The 21,493-nt window shown below is 44.8% G+C and overlaps 1 protein-coding gene across 3 annotated transcripts in view; it reads right to left on the minus strand.

Annotated features, from left to right (window-relative positions):
• Positions 1-21,493, minus strand: part of FAXDC2 (fatty acid hydroxylase domain containing 2) — a 74,169-nt gene that overhangs the window by 41,457 nt on the left and 11,219 nt on the right. For 2 of the 3 annotated variants that reach the window (XM_077266409.1, XM_077266410.1), the window contains exons 2-3: positions 432-476; positions 248-339 (exon numbers count right to left, since the gene is read on the minus strand). In XM_077266409.1, coding sequence (XP_077122524.1) covers positions 248-339; positions 432-476 — 137 coding nt within the window. Of the gene's footprint in view, positions 1-247; positions 340-431; positions 477-13,737; positions 13,848-21,493 lie in introns of those variants that run through there. The other variant, XM_077266411.1, reaches the window with a different exon arrangement.

The following is a 21,493-nucleotide window of genomic DNA, read 5'->3' on the forward strand; positions in this document are numbered from 1 at the left end:
GAGCAGCTCAGCATCAGAGACATTATCATCACTGTCCCCATCGGGGCTCATAATCTAAATTCCCTATCGGTATGTCTTTGGAGTGCGGGAGGAAACTGGAGAACCTGGAGGAAACCCACGGAAACACGGGGAGAACATACAAGCTCCTTGCAGATGTTGTCCTTGGTTGGATTTGAACCCAGGACCCCAGTGCTGCGAGGCTGCAGTGCTAACCACTATATATACAGAATATAGCTTTGCTCCTCACCATGTGACTGTGTTCCTGAAAGCAGCAAAGGTAAGAAGCCCAGTACCCAACACGAAGGCTGTTTTCTTCACCGAATCCCAAACCTGACCATCCTATGGAGCGATACAGAGAATATTCATTAGTGGGTAATTGGACACTATATGAGCACCATTCTATCAATATTATAGTGTAGTATACATCTTACCTGGGCCCTACGTTCTGGGAGGGCAGAAGTTTCATTTTTACCCATCTGTAAAGAAACAAAACCCCACAAAATTAAAAGTGCAGAACTGAGTTTAACGGATCACTCAACTTGAAGACCCCTTGGCCAATGTAGGATCCATAACATGTCCTCCATCAACCAAGTTCCATTTATGATAGCAGTGTCTTCTCGACCACCACGTCCCGGGTGCAGCTACTACCTCTACGCTCTACGTCACCTCCTGACTCTTGGTCCACTCTTTAACACTTCTGCACCCACTATATTTTATCTTCTATACAGCACCTTACAGTTTAAGGTCATCTGTCCTAAAAGTCTGATTTACTTGGACAAAAACCCCATTTAGACAGGTCAATAATCTGCGATGTGCAAACATGCTGTCGATCACCATATAAGCTAGCCAAAAGCTCAGTTGACGAGTGATTGGATCATTTATGCTGACATAAAAATAATTGTTGTAGGCAGCATATTACCCCATGTAAGATCGGGATGTGCTGCCGACAAGAACATTCTGTATTGGAATAGAATGGCCATGATATAGGGGTTGTCCCCTACCTACAATATTTTTGCTTTTCTAGTGATGGAGCTGAGTGATAGATTGGATAAATGGATAAATTGATAAACTTTTTAACTTTTTTATTTTTTACTCTAATTTCATAGTCCCCTTAGGAGACTTGAACCTGCAATCATTTTATTGCTTAAACTACATAGTGTAAAACCACAGTATTGCAGCATTTAGTGGAAATCACAGTCTCCTGTGTCCGAACTTAATAGGAGTACCAAGATGGAAGTTAAGGGGGCCTTCAGCTTCCATTGTAACCTATTGGTCGCCTATGATTGCGAAGGGCCGATGAGAGCCGATGTACGTGAGCACCAAGGCCAAAGTTGTCCAATTAAATGGTTAACAGCAGCATCTAAATGGTTAACAGCAGCGATTGTAGCGATTTTGTAGCTGTTGGAGATAGATGCCGTCCGGAGCCCTTTCCACAAATATGGATCCCTTTCCAGAATGTTAATTCATCCCGTAGTGTGCGAAAAGGTTAATTATCATTTTCCCCCATACAGTTTTTATCAGCATGTGTAAACAAGCACCGATCATCTCGTATAAGTTGACTACCTCTCGTTAGCGAGACAAAATTGACCCATCTAAAGCTGAAAATATACAAAACTGACCCAGCTAAGCTTTTAGTATACTTATGTACTCAAAAAAAAAAAAAAAAAAGGGTACGTGCCCTGCCCCAGAATGACCATGGCCTTATCCTGGAGTAATCCTAGTTTTATCACACTACCTAAGCTACTTATCTAATTGTAGAGAAAAAAAAGCAAAAAAACACCAATAAACAAGAACAGATAGGGCGTCAGTGGATTTCTTATCATGTTATGATAATAGTGTTATATGACCTTGAGATGAAAGTGTATAATTTACACTTTTCTAACCCAGTACAACTAATAACGATAATTACACCGAACATCTAAATGAATTACAACATGACTATACCGTGAATGCTGGCAACCAACCACATGCTCCTCATCGACCCAGACAATGGAGGTGCCAGTCTCTGTTCCCAGCAAAGAAGTGACTGCGCATGTCATCCCTTTAAAGGGTAGTCCCATAAACAACATTTATCACTAATCTAGACTGTTATGGCATACAGTGTCCTGAGAAAGTATTCATACCCCTTGACTTTTTCTATATTTTTCCTCGTTACACAGACAAACTTAAATGGATTCTATTGCAATGTTATTACATTCAGTATTTGTGAAATATGAAGGAAATGGTACCAATAATTCTACATATTTATAAAATATAAATCTGAAAATTGGGACGTGCATTTGTATTCAGCCCCCCTGAGTCAATACTATGTAGGACCACCTTTCGCTGCAACTACTTCTGCAAGTCTTTTGCGGTCTGTCTACCATCTTTGCACATCTAGAGGTGACATTTTTGCCCCTTCTTTGCGCAATCGCTCTAGCTCAGTGAGATTGGATGGAGGGGACTGTGATCAGCGATTTCCAAGTCTTGTCACAGGTTCTCAATGGGATTTAGGTCTGTACTGTGACACGGCCATTCACACACATGAATATGCCTAGAGCTAAACAATTGTATTGTAAGTTTGGAAATATGTTTAGGGTCGTTGTCCTGCTAGAAGGAATCTCCTCAAAGATTGCCCTGTATTTAGCTTCATCCATCTTGCCATCAACTCTGTCCTGCCCCTGCTGAAGAGCATGCCCACAAAATGATACTGCCACCACCATTTTTGACGGTGAGGATGGTGTTTTCAGCGTATTGTGCAGTGCTCATTTTCCTCCACACATAACGCTTTGCATTTAGCCCAAAAAGTTCAACTTTGGTCCCATCTGACCAGAGCACCCTCTTCCACATGCTAGCTGGATCCACTACATGGCTTTTTGCAAACTGCAATCGGGATTTCTTATAGAGTGCTTTCAAAAATTTATTCTTCCCTATAGGCCAGATTTGTAGCGTCTACGACTAATAGTTATCCCGTGGACAGATTCTCCTACCTGAGCTGTGGATCTCTGCATCTCGTCCAGAGTGACCATGGGCCTCTTAGCTGCTTCTCTAATGAGTGCTGTCCTTGCTTGGGATGTCAGTTTAGGTTGACGGTCAAGTCTTAGTAGGTGTCCATTGTTGCATGATGGATTGCTCCGTTAGATGTTCAGAGCTTGGGCTATTTTTTATAACCTAACCCTGCTTTACTCCTCTCCACAACTTTATCCCTGACCTGTCTGGTGTGTTCTTTGGTTTGTATGATGCTGTTTGTTCCCTAATATTCTCATACAGACGTATGATGCCTTCACAGAACAGCTATAGTTATTTTACTGCAGGTGGACTCAATTTATTAATTACATGACTTCTGGAGGCAAATGGTCACTCAGGATTTTGGATTTTATTTAGGGGTATCAGACTACAAGGGGCTGAATACAAATACACATCACAATTTTCAGATTTGCATTATTAAAATTATCAGAAAACCGTGTATCATTTTCTTTACACTCCACAAATACTTGCTCCTTTGTGTTGGTATATCACATAAAATCCCAATAGAATACATTTAAGTTTGTGGGTATAACATGAAAAAAGTGAAAAAGGTGATGGGCATGAATATATTTTCAAGGCTCTGTACCTACCTTGGTCATGCCAGTTTTGGTGGGATTGGTGGATCATCTAAGGTGTATGGGGGCCTACTGATTCTGCAGGAAACTCTGTGCCGAGTAGAACATTTCTGTCAGCCAAATGATCGTTCGCTCAACATTTCACCCTTTTAAAGTTTAAAGATTGAAATCAGTGGTGAGATACATTTGAGACATTTATGGCATATGTTCAGGATACACTACAAATGTCTGATAGTCACGGGTCCCAACAGAGGTGGCAACGCATGCGCATCTCCATTCACTGCTATAAGAGTTTTGAAAATAGCAGAAGACCCAGAAAGTCCATGAATTACATAGACAGCGAAACTGATTTCAATGGGCATAATGTATTGACAAAATGTGTATTTTAATTTCTTATATCAATTCAGTACATGCTGTGCTGGACTCTTCTGGTGATTACACCTGATCTCTGGGGGTCCCTACAACTTGGGGTCAACTTATTGTCAGAGGACCTTCTAACAAAGAGAGACTGTAAAAAGATGACAACTCTATTTAAAATGCATTTGTTGAGGAGATTAGCTGATTGCAGGGAACAAAATGAGGGGCAATCACAGCAAACAGCTGTCAGGGCCCGAAAACATTTCCCCTATAGCTGCCGCTTACAAGGTAGTCATTCACATGAGTAGGCTTCCATTTCACACAAGGATAGCTCAGATACGCCAAAACAGAAGCTAGTTGTACAAAATGGCTCCTCATTTTGGCTAATAAAGGGGGTCTTCAATGATGTCCATATGTCATTATAGGGCACACAGAAAAGGATTGTCTTAATATAATCCTTTAAAGTTCTATATCAGAAAAAGTAATATTGTGTGGGGGGTTATTATACTGTGTGAGGGGCCATCATACTGTGTGTTGGTGTCTGTGTGGGTTATGGTGCAATGTACTGTAAAGGGCATCACACTGCATGTGAGTGTCTGTTGGGGCATTATACTGTGTGTAGATGGCTGTGGTAGGCCTACTGTATGTGGGAGGCAGTGGGGGCAGTATTCTCATGGTGTGGGGAATAATACTGTGGGGGGGATGGTTGTAGAGGTAGCATACTGTATGTGGAGACATGTAGTGGTATTATACAGTGTGAGTGGCTGTAGTGGGCATCATACTGTGTGTAGATGGCTGTGGGGGAATCATACTGTACGTGGGTGGCATCATATTGCGTGTGGGGGCTGTGGGGCATGATACTGTGTGTAGATGGTTGTAGAGGCACTATGCTGTGTGTGGAGAGGTGTAGTGGCATTATACAGTGTGAGTGGCTGTGGGGGCATCATAATGTGTTTCAGTGGCTGTGGGGGAGTCATACTGTGTGTGGGTGTCATATTGTGTGTGGGGATAGTTGTAGAGGCACCATACTGTGTGTGGAGAGGTGTATTGGTATTCTACACTGTGGGTAATGATGGACGGCATTAGACTGTTTGGGTGGCTGAGGGGGAATCATACTGTGTGTGGATGGCATCATATTGTGTGTGGGGGCTGTGGGGCATGATACTGTGTGTGTGTAGTTGTAGAGGCACTATACTGTGTGTGTGTAGTTGTAGAGGCACTATACTGTGTGTGGGTAGTTGTAGAGGCACTATACTGTGTGTGGAGAGGTGTAGTGGCATTATACATTGTGGGTGATGGTGGGGGGCATCGTACTGTGTTTCAGTGGCTGTGGGGGAATCATACCGTGTGTGGGTGGCATCACATTGTGTGTGGGGGCTGTGGAGCATAATACGGTGTGGGGATAGTTGTAGAGGCACCATATTGTGTGTGGAGAGGTGTAGTGGCAGTATACATTGTGGGTGATGGTGGGGGGGCATCATACTGTGTGTAGGTAGCTTTCGAGCTTCATACTGTGTTCAGAAGGCTGTAGGGGGATCATGTAGTTTGGGCTGGGCTGTTGGGTTATCTTTCTATGTGTGGTGGGCCGTGGAGACATCATATAGTTTGGGATGCGCTGTGAGGGCATTATGCTGTGTGTGAGGGGCTGTGGGATAATGTACTGTGGGGACATCATACTGTATGTGGACAAAGTGGGGGCATTATACTGTGTTTCGGGGGCATCATACTATATCGGAGGGGGTACCATAGTATGTAGCAGCACTAATGGGCTTTACTAGGTCTCGGAACAACATACACATTCAGGTGTGGATATATTTAGCTGTGGACTGTGCTAGTGAAAGCGACACAAAAATTACTTAGTGTGTTTAATTCATTTTCTATCTCTCAAAGTTGGGCCTTTTGAAGAAAGTACAGTACTCATGTATACAGTATATTCACACATATAACTAGCACAGAAGCAACCAACGCGTCAGATGACACAGGAGAGGTTGTCTGTAGTAACCAATCAGATGGCTGTTTACATGTTTAAACCTACACTGGTGACACGAAAGCTGACATTTGATTGGCTACAATAGTGAACCCACATGTGGCCTAGTATATGGGATAAACTATAAAGTGCCCATACGTATTAATATAGAAGGTTATAAATAATCTTTTCACTGTACACGTCATCCACGGAGAAATTTTTATCTTATCAATATGCTTCAATACAAACAGGGTCAAAGTACACAGCAGGAACAGAACATGTCTGTGATAAAGCCCTGAGGGATAAATAAAGCAAAAGTGGAAAGTCTACAACCAGTGTCCGGATGTAAACTAAGCCTTAGTTACCTAGAAAGCCTACAGGAGATGTCCCAATTAGGGCACACAGACATCATAGCAAAGGGTCCACCCCTCGCTCTATAGACCCCATAAACGTCCTATATATAAGCTACAAACATGTAGCCACCTGTGGATGCCCAGCTATAATAGCTGATCTCCGCATTTTTAACATCCTATCGGCCTTGATGTTCATGTAGTTTTGGTATTTTTCCCTTTTCACTTCCTGCTTGGCCCCAGGTAGTCTCCTCCTTGCTATCCACAATTATGGTTTTCACAATATACTGTATATTCCATCCAGAATACGAATAGGGTTTTATTATTATGATAATGATGAAACAAAAATGATTCATTTTAATTGCGTGTCTTGCACATTTTGGTGTTCTAATGCAAATACACGATATGTAAGGAAATATTGGGACACACATTTTATTGAATTCCGAATTTAATTTAGTCCCATTTTCAAAATGTATGACATCTAGCCCCTCACCCCAATGTATAACATCCAACCCCTCATCCCCCCTTGGTGTATAACATCGGGCTCCTTGGCCCTGGTGTACAACATCTGTCCCCCCAGTGTATAACATCCGACCCCTCATCCCCCCTTGGTGTATAACATCGGACTCCTTGGCCCTGGTGTACAACATCTGCCCCCCCCCCAGTGTATAACATCCGACCCCTCATCCCCCCTTGGTGAATAACATCTGACCCCTCATCCCCCCTTGGTGTATAACATCCGACCCCTCGCCTCTCGGTGTATAACACCCGACCCCTCGCCTCTCGGTGTATAACACCCGACCCCTCGCCTCTCGGTGTATAACATCCGACCCCTCGACTCTCGGTGTATAACACCCGACCCCTCGCCTCTCGGTGTATAACACCCGACCCCTCGCCTCTCGGTGTATAACACCCGACCCCTCGCCTCTCGGTGTATAACACCCAACCCCTCGCCTCTCGGTGTATAACACCCGACCCCTCGCCTCTCGGTGTATAACACCTGACCCCTCGCCTCTTGGTGTATAACACCCGACCCCTCGCCTCTCGGTGTATAACACCCGACCCCTCGCCTCTCGGTATATAACACCCGACCCCTCGCCTCTCGGTGTATAACATCTGACCCCTTGCCTCTCGGTGTATAACATCCGACCCCTTGCCTCTCGGTGTATAACATCCGACCCCTCGCCTCTCGGTGTATAACATCCGACCCCTCACCCCCCCTTGGTGTATAACATCCGACTCCTTTCTCCCTGGTGCATAAGATCCAGTCCCTCACCCCCAGTGCATAACATCTCACCCTTCGCCCCTGACGTATAACATCTGGCTCTTCAACACCGGTGTATGACATCCGGCCCCTCACCATATTGTCTGCCTTTACTAACATGTGACAGAATGGTTGGTGGTGCAGAGCTCACTGATATCAGCACGTTCCTGTAATAGAAGCCACCTGTGTATCAAATCTGTTTATGACATTTCTTCCCTCTTAAATCTTCCTCCATCACCTGTGAGTGATATTATTGAGAAGTGGAAGGAGCCGCAGCAACTCAGCCACGAAAAGTTACAGAGCGGGGTCACCGAGAGCTGAGGAGCAGAGGGCAGAAAAGTCACCAACACTCTGCTGACTCCATAACTGCAGAGTCCAAACCTCCTCTCGTATTAACATCAGCAAAGATACAGGGCTCCTGTCGAGAGCTTCATGGCTGAGTCGCTGCGTGTGTGGCACAAAATGCCTGCATGTGTGATATACTTGTATATGTATTGCCAGCTATGGTGACGGCTGGTTTCTCTGCTGGGAAAAACTGCATCCACACATTTTACCAGATCCCTTACTGGAAGATTGCGCACTTTTGCCTGAACCAGGAAGTGTGAACGATCCCTCAGGGGGGAGGAGGTGCTTCTGAGAGGTTGCAATCTGCAGAGAAGATGTAGGAAGAGGAAGGAACATGGAGGTCCACAGGCAGAGGAGAGGATCCAGCAACTGTTTACCTTGGACCCCTGCAGGCCCAAGGAATCGTGCACTAGAGGTATAATTAGCAGCAGGAAGGCTACACTACGTCACAGCAGATAAACTGAATTCTCACCATGCAGGCCTGACCAAAACCCTGGGTGTGAATTGTATGAAAACTTCTGGAACGGTTTGCAGAACTTCAGTAAAAGGTACCAACTAATAATTACCCTAACGCTGATTATTCTCTGCTGCACCATTCCTGCTCAAACTCCCCTGGGAGCCAGCCCTAGTTGGGAAGGGGTTAATCATCTGGCATTGTCCATCACCACCTAACTCCCTGGGACCCTCATCAGTGCCCGGCCATACCAGGCCGAACATCCCAACTGGCGTCACAAACCTTTTTATTAGTAATATTATTAACCCCACAATTGAAAAGACTGGCGAGCTCCCCTGGACGGGCTTGACCAGCACTCGGAACCGCCGTGACACAGTACCGTTACCGCAGCGGTTGGGGCGGCTCACATGCAGCCTTAAATCACCAAGCACAATGCTAAGCAGCAGATAGAGTGGTGTAAAGCCGCCACCTCTGGACTCTGGAAGAAGCGTGTTCTGTGCAGTGATGAATCACACTCTATCTGGCATCTGATGGACGAGTCTGAGATTGGCGAATGCCCGGAGAATGTTACCTGTATGATTTCTTTGTGCCAACTGATAAGTTGTGTGGAGGAGAAATAATGCTGTGGCCTAGTTTTCAAGGGTCGGCCTTGGCTCCTTAGTTCTAGTGAAGGGAAATCTTAATGCTTCAGCATACAAGACATTTTGGCCAATTATAGGAACCTTACAGAAACAGTTTGGAGAAGGCCCTATTCTGTTCCTCATGACTGTGCCCAGTATACAAGGTCCATAAAGACATGGTTGGGGGGAGTTTGGTGGTAGAACATGACCAGCCATACTGAGCTCAGACCTAAACCCCATCCAACACCTTCAGGATGAAGTAGAAGGAGATTGTGAGCCCGGCCTCTCCTCCAACATCAGTGGCTCACCTCACTAATGCTCTTCTGGTAAGAAAGGGCATCAATTCCCTTGGACATTACAAAATCTTGAAGAAATCCTTCCAAGAAAGGCAGATGTTCTAGCTGCAAAGGGGAAACCAACTCAAAATTAAAATCTATGGACTTAGAATGGGAGGTCGTAGATTCTCCTGTAGATGTAATGTGGAGGGGCCACATATTTTCGGTTTGCAAGATTCAAGAGACAGACGGAAGAAAAGAGAAGCCAATGATTGATTACATTGATCAGTTCCGTCGAGTGCAGTATGGACACAAGACTGTAAACGCCGGACCGGCAAGAAAAAAAGAATGCTATTGAGTAAATGGTAAATCAAAATTGAGACTATGAAAATCTAAAGGCCCCGTCTCACTAAGCGATTTACCAACGATCACGACCAGCGATACGACCTGGCCGTGATCGTTGGTAAGTCGCTGTGTGGTCGCTGGGGAGCTGTCACACAGACCGCTCTCCCCAGCGACCAACGATCAGGGGAACGACTTCGGCATCGTTGAAACTGTCTTCAACGATGCCGAAGTCCCCCTGCAGCACCCGGGTAACCAGGGTAAACATCGGGTTACTAAGCGCAGGGCCGCGCTTAGTAACCCGATGTTTACCCTGGTTACCAAAAAAACAAACAGTACATACTCGCCTTTCGGTGTCCAGGTCCCTTGCCGTCTGCTTCCTGCTCTGACTGAGCCGCCGTACACTGAGAGCAGAGCGCAGCGGTGACGTCACTGCTGTGCTCTCACTTCTCACTGTACGGCCGGGAGTCAGTGAGAGCAGGAAGCAGACGGCAAGGGACCTGGACACCGAAAGGCGAGTATGTAGTGTTTGTTTTTTTTGGTAACCAGGGTAAACATCGGGTTACTAAGCGCGGCCCTGCGCTTAGTAACCCGATGTTTACCCTGGTTACCAGTGAAGACATCGCTGGATCGGTGTCACACACACCGATTCAGCGATGTCAGCGGGGCCTCAACGACCAAAAAAAGGTCCAGGCCATTCTGACACGACCAGCGATCTCGCAGCAGGGGCCTGATCGCTGGTACGTGTCACACATAGCGAGATCGCTATGGAGGTCGCTGTTGCGTCACAAAACTTGTGACTCAGCAGCGATCTCGCTAGCGATCTCGCTATGTGAGACGGGGCCTTAACTTTCTGCAGTTTCCAGGAACATTCATCAGAGGATACAGACTGAGATCTGAGGCAGTCTTCAGTCTGCAAATAAGAGGCATACTACAGACTGTCCCAAAACAACACAAATCCTTAGATAAAGTACTTGCTATAGTTTTAATAAAAACAAGATTTTCACTAGAGGACTAGTAAACCTGCTTCCATGTAGTCCTATACATTCATGAGCTCTGTATAACCCTGTCCCCACCACTGATTGGCAGCTTTCTGCTTATCCCGTGTTTGGGGGGGGGGTTTCTTCTGGATTCTTCAGTTTCCTCCCACATTCCAAAAACATACTGATAGGGAATTTAGATTTTGAGCCCCAATGGGGACAACGTTTTTAAAGGGCTGCGGAATTGTCTTGTACCCACTGTGAAATTTGGTGGATGATCGGTGATGATCTGGGGATGCTTCAGCAAGGCTGGAATTGGGTAGGTTCATCTTTGCGAAGGACGTATGAATCAAGCCGCATACAAGGTTATCCTGGAAAAACAGTGGATTCCTTCTGCTCAGGCGATGTTCCCCAACTCTGAGGACTGGTTTTTCCAGCAGGACAATGCACCAAGCAACACAGCTAGGTCAATCAAGGTGTTAATGAAGGACCACCACATCAAATCCCTATCATGGGCAGCCCAATCTCCAGACCTGAACCCCAGTGAAAACCTCTGGAATGTAATCAAGAGGATGATCGATAGTCACAAGCCATCAAACAAAGAAGAACTGCTTACATTTTTGTACCAGGAGCAGTGTGAAAGACTGGTGGAAAGCATGCCAAGACGCATGAAAGCTGGGATTAAAAATCATGGTTATTCCACAAAATATTGATTTCTGAACTCTTCCTGAGTTAAAACATTAGTATTGTTGTTTCTAAATGATTATGAACTTGTTTTTGTAGCATTATTTGAGGTCTGCAAGCAATGCAATTTTTGTTATTTTGACTATTTCTTATTTTCTGAAAGTAAATACAAAATGTAGTGCTTGGAACTTTGGAGACATGTTGTCAGTAGCTTATAGAATAAAAGAACAATTTACATTTTACTCAAAAAAAAAAAAAATATATATATATATACACACACACACACACACAAACAGTACAGACCACCAAAAGTTTGGACACATCCTCTCATTTAAAGATTTTTCTGTATTTTCATGACTATGAAAATTGTACATTCACACTGAAGGCATCAAAACTATGAATTAACACGTGTGGAATTATATACTTAACAAAAAAGTGTGAAACAACTGAAAATATGTATTATATTCTAGGTTCTTCAAAGTAGCCACCTTTTGCTTTGATGATGACTTTGCACACTCCTGGCATTCTCTTGATGAGCTTCAAGAGGTAGTCACCAGGAATGGTCTTCCAACAATCTTGAAGGAGTTCCCAGAGATGCTTAGCACTTGTTGGCCCTTTTGCCTTCACTCTGCGGTCCAGCTCACCCCAAACCATCTCGATTGGGTTCAGGTCTGGTGACTGTGGAGGCCAGGTCATCTGGCGTAGCACCCCATCACTCTCCTTCTTGGTCAAATAGCCCTTACACAGCCTGGAGGTGGGTTTAGGGTCATTGTCCTGTTGAAAAATAAATGATGGTCCAACTAAACGCAAACCAGATGGAATAGCATGCCGCTGCAAGATGCTGTGGTAGCCATGCTGGTTCAGTATGCCTTCACTTTTGAATAAATCCCTAACAATGTCACCAGCAAAGCACCCCCACACCATCACACCTCCTCCTCCATGCTTCACGGTTGGAACCAGGCATGTAGAGTCCATCCGTTCACCTTTTCTGCGTCGCACAAAGACACGGTGGTTGAAACCAAAGATCTCAAATTTGGACTCATCAGACCAAAGCACAGATTTCCACTGGTCTAATGTCCATTCCTTGTGTTCTGTAGCCCAAACGAGTATCTTCTGCTTGTTGCCTGTCCTTAGCAGTGGTTTCCTGGCAGATATTCTACCATGAAGACCTGCTGCACAAAGTCTCCTCTTAACAGTTGTTGTAGAGATGTGTCTGCTGCTAGAACTCTGTGTGGCATTGACCTGGTCTCTAATCTGAGCTGCTGTTAACCTGCGATTTCTGAGGCTGGTGACTTGGATAAACTTATCCTCAGAAGCAGAGGTGACTCTTGGTCTTCCTTTCCTGGGGCGATCCTCATGTGAGCCAATTTATTTGTAGCGCTTGATGGTTTTTGCCACTGCACTTGGGGACACTTTCAAAGTTTTCCCAATTTTTCGGACTGACTGACCTTCATTTCTTAAAGTAATGATGGCCACTCGTTTTTCTTTACTTAGCTGCTTTTTTCTTAACATAATACAAATTCTAACAGTCTATTCAGTAGGACTATCAGCTGTGTATCCACCAGACTTCTGCTCAACACAACTGATGGTCCCAACCTCATTTATAAGGCAAGAAATCCCACTTACTAAACCTGAGAGGGCACACCTGTGAAGTGAAAACCATTCCCGGTGACTACCTCTTGAAGCTCATCAAGAGAATGCCAATAGTGTGCAAAGCAGTCATCAAAGCAAAAGGTGGCTACTTTGAAGAACCTAGAATATAAGACATAATTTCAGTTGTTTCACACTTTTTTGTTAAGTATATAATTCCACATGTGTTAATTCATAGTTTTGATGCCTTCAGTGTGAATTTAAAATTTTCATAGTCATGAAAATACAGAAAAATCTTTAAATGAGAAGGTGTGTCCAAACTTTTGGTCTGTACTGTATGTATGTATATATATATATATATATATATATATATATATATATATATATATACAGGCTTGCACTGGCCCACAGGTGAGCAGGTAAATCCCCTGGTGGGCCCCTGTGCAGAGGTAAGCCATTTAAGTGAACTTATCCTTAGAATTAATTATTTTTAAAGTAGGAAATTTTGATGTGGGTTCTCATGATGTTAGACATGTTCTGCACCGTAAAATAGATTGCTTGCAGTTTTTATCCGAAAATACGCAGCGCAAAAAAAAACAACTCTTTGTGGAAACGTAACCTTAGGCACCAAAGACCTCGATCACAAGGCGGTTAAATTATATAATAAAACATCACGTAATTTCATTACAATACAATCCTCTCGAGATATTAGACTCTACATGAATTGCTTTCAAGCCCCAGACAATACCGGTCCCCTGCTTACAACCAATCCATCCATCGATCGTGGCAAAATACAGATCACTCCGGCAGTAAGAAAAATAGCCCTTTGTATTTTGCCAGATACATTTCCTGCATTTTAAGTCACAAGTTCTGATTTTTCTTTTTTAAAGTTCAATACACACTTTCCCCTTCTCTTTCTGCGCCCTTACCCCTGCTTTCTCTGGCCGCTCTTCCTCGATGGCTCAATGCTTTCTGGGACTGAGCAGCCTGGCTTCTCTGCAGATCTTTATTGTCATTTCTTTTGACAGCCTCCCAAGCCTCGTCCTAGTCCCACCTACCCGCCATGTTGAGCCAAAGTGCATTGACTTAGCACAGAACTGGAGAACACCTCTTAAAGGGACAGTGTTTAATTGCGCCATGACTCATTCGTACATGATAGTCACCGGTGTCGTAATTCATCATCAATCATTCTGACCGTGCTACGATAGAAATCGGGTCTCCACGCACCAATCTCCTCTTGAAAATATGGTTGTCGCTTGATCGACAGCAATTTCTCTCCATAAACGTGTACGCTAGGCTCCGTCAAACATCCATGTTTTTCCTACAGCGAGCTGCTGCCAGATATTTCTGGCGGTGGCTTTTTCTCCATCCTAAAGTAGCAGGACAGGTGATACCTTTCTGACCACTGAGGATCCCACCGATCCCAAGAATGGGTCTCTGAAGTATACCGTCTGAACGGAATATGTGCCTCCATTGTGAATGAGGCTGCCAAAGACTGCTACACTGTGCCTAACCTATCATCTGCCGGCGACAAAGGGTTTGGAGACCCCTGGAAACATTAGATGGTTGTCGAGACCTGACAAAATCAACTGACAGTCATCTGTCCCAACAGAGTGTGTGGTCCTGCAGCTCATCCCCATTCACTTCAATGCACCTCAGTTGTAATACCAGACTCAACCTATAGGTCAGGATGGCGCTATTTATACAAGAAAGGAGCCATGTTTTATTTAATCCTCTACATCCTCTTTCATTGACTATAGATGTGCATAATAGATCAGAGCAGACAAGATGCCATCGATGAAGGTGATAAATGTGCAAGCAATACTGAGGCTGGGAATTATACATTTTTAAGACTACAGGACCTTAAAAGGAATCTGTCACCAGGCTTCTGCCACCTAATCTGAGAGCAGCATAATGTACAGACCGAGACCCTGATTCCAGCGATGTGTCACTTACTGGGCTGCTTGCTGTAGTTTAGATAATATCACTGTTTTATCAGCAGGAGATTATCACTAGAAGATTAGTTAATCTGCTGCCATGTAGTCCTCCATATTCATGAGCTATGTAGAGCCATGTCTCCACCACTGATTGGCAGCTTTCTGCCTATGCACAGTGTACACAGAAAGCTGCCAATCAGTGATGTGGGCAGGGTTATACAGAGCTCAGCATTCAGAGGACTGCAGAACATAAACCAGTGATTTTTTTAAGAAAAAACTGCATCAAGCAGCAAAGTAAGTGACACATAACTGGAATCAGGGTCTCTGCCCCTTTGATGCTTTCATATGAGGTAGGAAAAAACTTAGTGACCGATTCCCTGTTGACAAGAGTTGAGAGCAGATCACGTTCCTTGCTATAACCGCCTTTGCTACATGCCAAGATCTCATGATAATCCTTCCAGGCATGAGTATCCCCCAGAACACTATGAATGCAGGGAAAAGGTCACTGAATGAAATTCAAGAATTGTGTTTTTTTTTTCTCTTTTGAATAGAAGAACAAAGCAAAACTGGCGATTAAATGTGAAACTGCAGAGAGTGCAAAAAAATATAGTGAGCTCCATTCATCTCAGAGGTTTACAAAACAAAAGTTTCATAAACCCAATTAGGGAATTAAGAAGTCTTCATCTCTTGGTCAGAGTTAAAGTTTTGAAGGACCTGCCCTATCCGGCATTTCACAGACATTCTATTAATTTTAATGGCTGCTATGCAATGTTCAATTTCCCCTGTGGAGGCGCTGCTAGAAAACAACACATTTCCAGCAGGGTTCTCTATAGATAACAGCTGATCGCCGATGATACCTGCAGAGGGACACTTTACGATCAGCCAATTGTCAAGGGATTTTTTGTGTGTGGTGTTGTTTACTTACAATGAAAGTTTTATCAGTAGGACATTATGATTGCAGTGACTAGCTGCTGCATGCCAAGGCATCCGACTCCACACCCTCCTGTGCTAAGCAGCTTACTGTCAATAGACATTGTACATAGAGAGCCTGGTGTGGGCAGGGTTAGTTTTCTCAGCTCTAATGCATGATGTAGCTAAAGACTCTGCCAGGAGTCAGGACAAAAAAAGGAACAAAGAATCAATACACATAACGCGTGAATATTCACTATATAATGAACATCCACTATGTAACTGTATAAATCTTACTCAGAACAATGTGACTAAACACTGGAGTATTCAATAACAAACATATATTTTTTAACACATAAAAATATATTTAGCAAGGGAAATAATATAGCAGCAGGGTCAATAAATAAATATACACTGCTCAAAAAAATAAAGGGAACACTAAAATCCCACATCCTAGATATCACTGAATGAAATATTCCAGTGGTAAATCTTTATTCATTATATAGTGGAATGCATTGAGAACAGTAAAACCTAAATATGATCAATGTAAATCAAAACTAATATCCGATGGAGGTCTGGAGTTTGAATGATGCTCAAAATCAAAGTGGAAGATCAAATTGCAGGCTGATCCAACTTCAGTGGAAATGCCTCAAGACAAGGAAATGATGCTCAGTAGTGTGTGTGGCCTCCACGTGCCTATATGACCTCCATACAACGCCTGGGCATGCTCCTGATGAGGCGGCGGATGGTCTCCTGAGGGATCTTCTCCCAGACCTGGACTAAAGCATCTGCCAACTCCTGGACAGTCTGTGGTGCAACGTCACGTTGGTGGATGGAGCGCGACATGATATCCCAGATGTGTTCAATCAGATTCAGGTCTGGGGAATGGGCGGGCCAGTCCATAGCTTCAATACCTTCATCTTGCAGGAACTGCTGACACTCCAGACACATGAGGTCTGGCATTGTCCTGCATTAGGAGGAACCCAGGGCCAACCGCACAAGCATATAGTCTCACAAGGGGTCTGAGGATCTCATCTCGGTACCTAATGTGTTATAACCCCAATGGCAGAAAGTCTCAGAGGTTATTACCAAGTCTGCACACACAAAAAACCAGCTCATAGGGCAGTGGTAACTAGGCTAACCGTATACCTGATCCTAGCACAACAAATAGCAGTAGCCGGGGAACGTACCTACGTTGGTTCTAGACGTCTCGCGCCAGCCGGAGAACTAACTAACCCTAGAAGGGAAACAATAGACCTTTCTTGCCTCCAGAGAAAAGACCCCAAAAGTTGGATACAAGCCCCCAACAAATAATAACGGTGAGGTAAGAAGAAAAGACAAACGTAAGAATGAACTAGGTTTTAGCAAAGAGAGGCCCACTGACTAATAGCAGAATATAGGAAGATGACTTATACGGTCAGCAAAAACCCTATCAAAATTTCCACGCTGAATATTTAAGAACCCCCGAACCGTCTAACGGCACGGGGGGGGGGGGGGAATATCAGCCCCCTAGAGCTTCCAGCAATATCAGGAATCACATTTAGTACAAGCTGGACAAAAATAAGAGCAATGCAAATAACCAAAAAATAAGGAAGCAGGACTTAGCTTATTTTGCAAAGAACCAGGACCAGCAGACAGGAGCAAACAGAAAGGAACTGATTACAACGATGCCAGGCACCAGACTGAGAATCCAGGGAGTTTAAATAGCAACACCCCTGGACTAACGAACCAGGTGGGTACCAAGCTGGGGAAAGAAAATCAAAGTGTCATGTCGCTGGTGACCACAAGAGGGAGCCAAAAAGTTTAATTCACAACAGTACCCCCCCCCCTTAAGGAGGGGTCACCGAACCCTCACCAAGACCACCAGGGCGATCAGGATGAGCAGCGTGAAAGGCACGAACCAAATCGGCCGCATGAACATCAGAGGCGACCACCCAGGAATTATCCTCCTGACCATAGCCCTTCCACTTGACCAGATACTGAAGCCTCCGTCTGGAGAGACGAGAATCCAAGATCTTCTCCACCACGTACTCCAACTCGCCCTCAACCAACACCGGAGCAGGAGGCTCAACAGAAGGAACCACCGGCACAACGTACCGCCGCAACAAAGACCTATGGAACACGTTGTGAATGGCAAACGACACCGGAAGATCCAAGCGAAAGGACACTGGATTAAGGATTTCCAAAATCTTATAAGGACCGATGAAGCGAGGCTTAAATTTAGGAGAGGAGACCTTCATAGGAACAAACCGAGAAGACAGCCACACCAAATCCCCAACGCGAAGTCGGGGACCCACACCGCGGCGGCGGTTGGCAAAACGCTGAGCCTTCTCCTGTGACAACTTTAAGTTGTCCACCACATCATTCCAAATCCGCTGCAACCTATCCACCACAGAATCTACCCCAGGACAGTCAGAGGGCTCAACATGTCCCGAGGAAAAACGAGGATGAAAACCAGAGTTGCAGAAAAATGGCGAAACCAAAGTAGCGGAACTAGCCCGATTATTAAGGGCAAACTCAGCCAATGGCAAGAAGGTCACCCAATCATCCTGATCTGCAGAAACAAAACACCTCAAATAAGCCTCTAGAGTCTGATTTGTTCGCTCAGTTTGGCCATTAGTCTGAGGATGAAAGGCAGATGAAAACGACAAATCAATGCCCATCTTAGCACAAAAGGATCGCCAGAACCTGGAAACAAACTGGGATCCTCTGTCAGACACGATATTCTCAGGAATGCCGTGCAAACGAACCACATTCTGAAAGAATAAAGGAACCAGATCGGAAGAGGAAGGCAGCTTAGGCAAGGACACCAAATGGACCATCTTGGAAAAACTATCACATACCACCCAGATGACAGACATGCCCTGAGACACAGGAAGATCTGAAATGAAATCCATGGAAATGTGTGTCCAAGGCCTCTTCGGGACAGGCAAGGGCAAGAGCAACCCGCTGGCACGAGAACAGCAAGGCTTAGCTCGAGCACAAGTCCCACAGGACTGCACAAACGACCGCACATCCCGTGACAAGGAAGGCCACCAAAAGGACCTAGCCACCAAATCTCTGGTGCCAAAAATCCCCGGATGCCCTGCCAACACCGAGGAATGAACCTCGGAAATGACTCTGCTGGTCCATTTATCAGGAACAAACAGTCTGTCAGGTGGACAAGAGTCAGGTCTACCAGCCTGAAATCTCTGCAACACACGTCGCAAATCCGGAGAAATGGCCGACAAGATAACTCCCTCTTTAAGAATACCAGCTGGCTCTGAGACTCTAGGAGAGTCAGGCACAAAGCTCCTAGAAAGAGCATCAGCCTTCACATTCTTTGAACCCGGTAGATACGAGACCACAAAGTCAAAACGGGAGAAAAACAATGACCAACGGGCCTGTCTAGGATTCAGGTGTTTAGCAGACTCGAGATACATCAGATTTTTGTGATCAGTCAAGACCACCACACGATGCTTAGCACCCTCGAGCCAATGACGCCACTCCTCAAATGCCCACTTCATGGCCAACAACTCCCGATTGCCAACATCATAGTTCCGCTTAGCAGGCGAAAACTTCCTAGAAAAAAAAGCACATGGTCTCATTATAGAGCAACCAGGGTCTCTCTGCGACAAAACGGCCCCTGCACCGATCTCAGAAGCATCCACTTCAACCTGGAAGGGAAGTGAGACATCAGGCTGGCACAAAACAGGCGCCAAAGTAAACCGGCGCTTCAGCTCTTGGAAAGCTTCCACGGCTGCAGGAGCCCAGTTAGCAACATCAGAACCTTTCTTGGTCATATCCGTCAAAGGTTTAACAACGCTAGAAAAGTTAGCGATAAAACGACGGTAGAAGTTAGCAAAACCCAAGAACTTCTGAAGACTCTTAACTGATGTGGGTTGAGTCCAATCATGAATAGCTCGGACCTTGACTGGGTCCATCTCCACCGCAGAAGGGGAGAAAATAAAACCCAAAAAGGGAACCTTCTGCACTCCAAAGAGACACTTTGAGCCCTTGACAAACAAAGCATTCTCACGCAAAACCTGAAACACCATCCTGACCTGCTTTACATGGGAGTCCCAATCATCAGAAAAAAACAGAATATCATCCAGATAAACGATCATAAATTTATCCAGGTACTTCCGGAAAATATCATGCATAAAGGACTGAAACACTGAAGGGGCATTAGAAAGCCCAAAAGGCATCACCAAGTACTCAAAATGACCTTCGGGCGTATTAAATGCAGTTTTCCATTCATCTCCCTGCTTAATGCGCACAAGGTTGTACGCACCACGAAGATCTATCTTGGTGAACCACTTGGCACCCTTAATCCGGGCAAACAAGTCCGACAACAGAGGCAAAGGATACTGAAATTTAACAGTGATTTTATTCAGAAGCCGATAGTCTATACAAGGTCTCAAAGATCCGTCCTTCTTGGCCACAAAAAAGAATTCCGGACCAAGAGGGGAAGAGGATGGACGAATATGCCCCTTCTCCAGAGACTCCTTGATATACGAACGCATTGCGGTATGCTCAGGTACAGACAGATTAAATAATCTTCCCTTAGGAAATTTACTACCCGGAATCAAATCTATAGCGCAGTCACAGTCCCTATGAGGAGGAAGAGCACTGGACCTGGACTCGCTGAATACATCCTGATAATCAGACAAATACTCAGGAACTTCCGAAGGAGTAGAGGAAGCAATAGACACCGGCGGGGAATCGCCATGAATTCCCTGACAGCCCCAACTTGACACAGACATTGCCTTCCAATCCAAAACTGGATTATGGGTCTGTAACCATGGCAGACCCAAAACGACCAAATCATGCATTTTATGCAGAACCAGAAAACGAATCACCTCCCGATGTTCAGGTGTCATGCACATGGTTACCTGTGTCCAAAACTGCGGCTTATTTTCCGCCAATGGCGTAGCATCAATACCTCTAAGAGGGATAGGATTTACCAACGGCTCAAGAACAAAACCACAGCGTTTGGCAAATGAAAAATCCATAAGACTCAGGGCAGCACCTGAATCCACAAACGCCATAACAGGGTAGGAAGACAATGAGCAAATTAAAGTCACAGACAAAATAAATTTAGGTTGCAAATTACCAATGGCGACAGGACTAACCACCTTTGTTAAGCGTTTAGAGCATGCTGATATAACATGTGTAGGATCACCACAGTAAAAACACAACCCATTCTGATGTCTATGATTTTTCCGTTCATTTCTAGTCTGAATTCTACCACATTGCATTAAATCAGGTGTTTGTTCAGACAACACCACCAGAGGATTAGCGGCTTTGCGCTCCCGCAAACGCCGGTCAATTTGAATAGCCAGCGCCATGGAATCATTCAGACTTGTAGGAATGGAGAAACCCACCATCACATTCTTAATGGCTTCAGAAAGGCCATTTCTGAAATTTGCGGCCAGAGCACACTCATTCCACTGAGTAAGCACGGACCATTTCCGAAATTTTTGGCAATACACTTCAGCTTCATCCTGGCCCTGAGAGATAGCCAGCAAAGCTTCTTCTGCCTGAATTTCAAGATTGGGCTCCTCGTAAAGCAACCCGAGCGCCAGAAAAAACGCATCAATATTTGCCAATGCCGGATCTCCTGGCGCTAACGAGAAGGCCCAATCCTGAGGGTCGCCCCGCAAGAGAGAGATAACAATTTTTACTTGCTGAGCTGAGTCTCCAGACGAACGAGGTCTCAGAGATAGAAACAATTTACAATTATTCCTGAAATTCCTAAACTTAAATCGGTCTCCAGAGAACAGTTCAGGAATAGGTATTTTAGGTTCTGACATAGGACTACAAGTAACAAAATCTTGAATGCCCTGCACACGAGCAG

The sequence above is a fragment of the Ranitomeya variabilis genome, chromosome 5 (genome assembly GCF_051348905.1).
Source record: "Ranitomeya variabilis isolate aRanVar5 chromosome 5, aRanVar5.hap1, whole genome shotgun sequence".
In the NCBI taxonomy this organism is placed as follows: Eukaryota; Metazoa; Chordata; class Amphibia; order Anura; family Dendrobatidae; genus Ranitomeya; species Ranitomeya variabilis.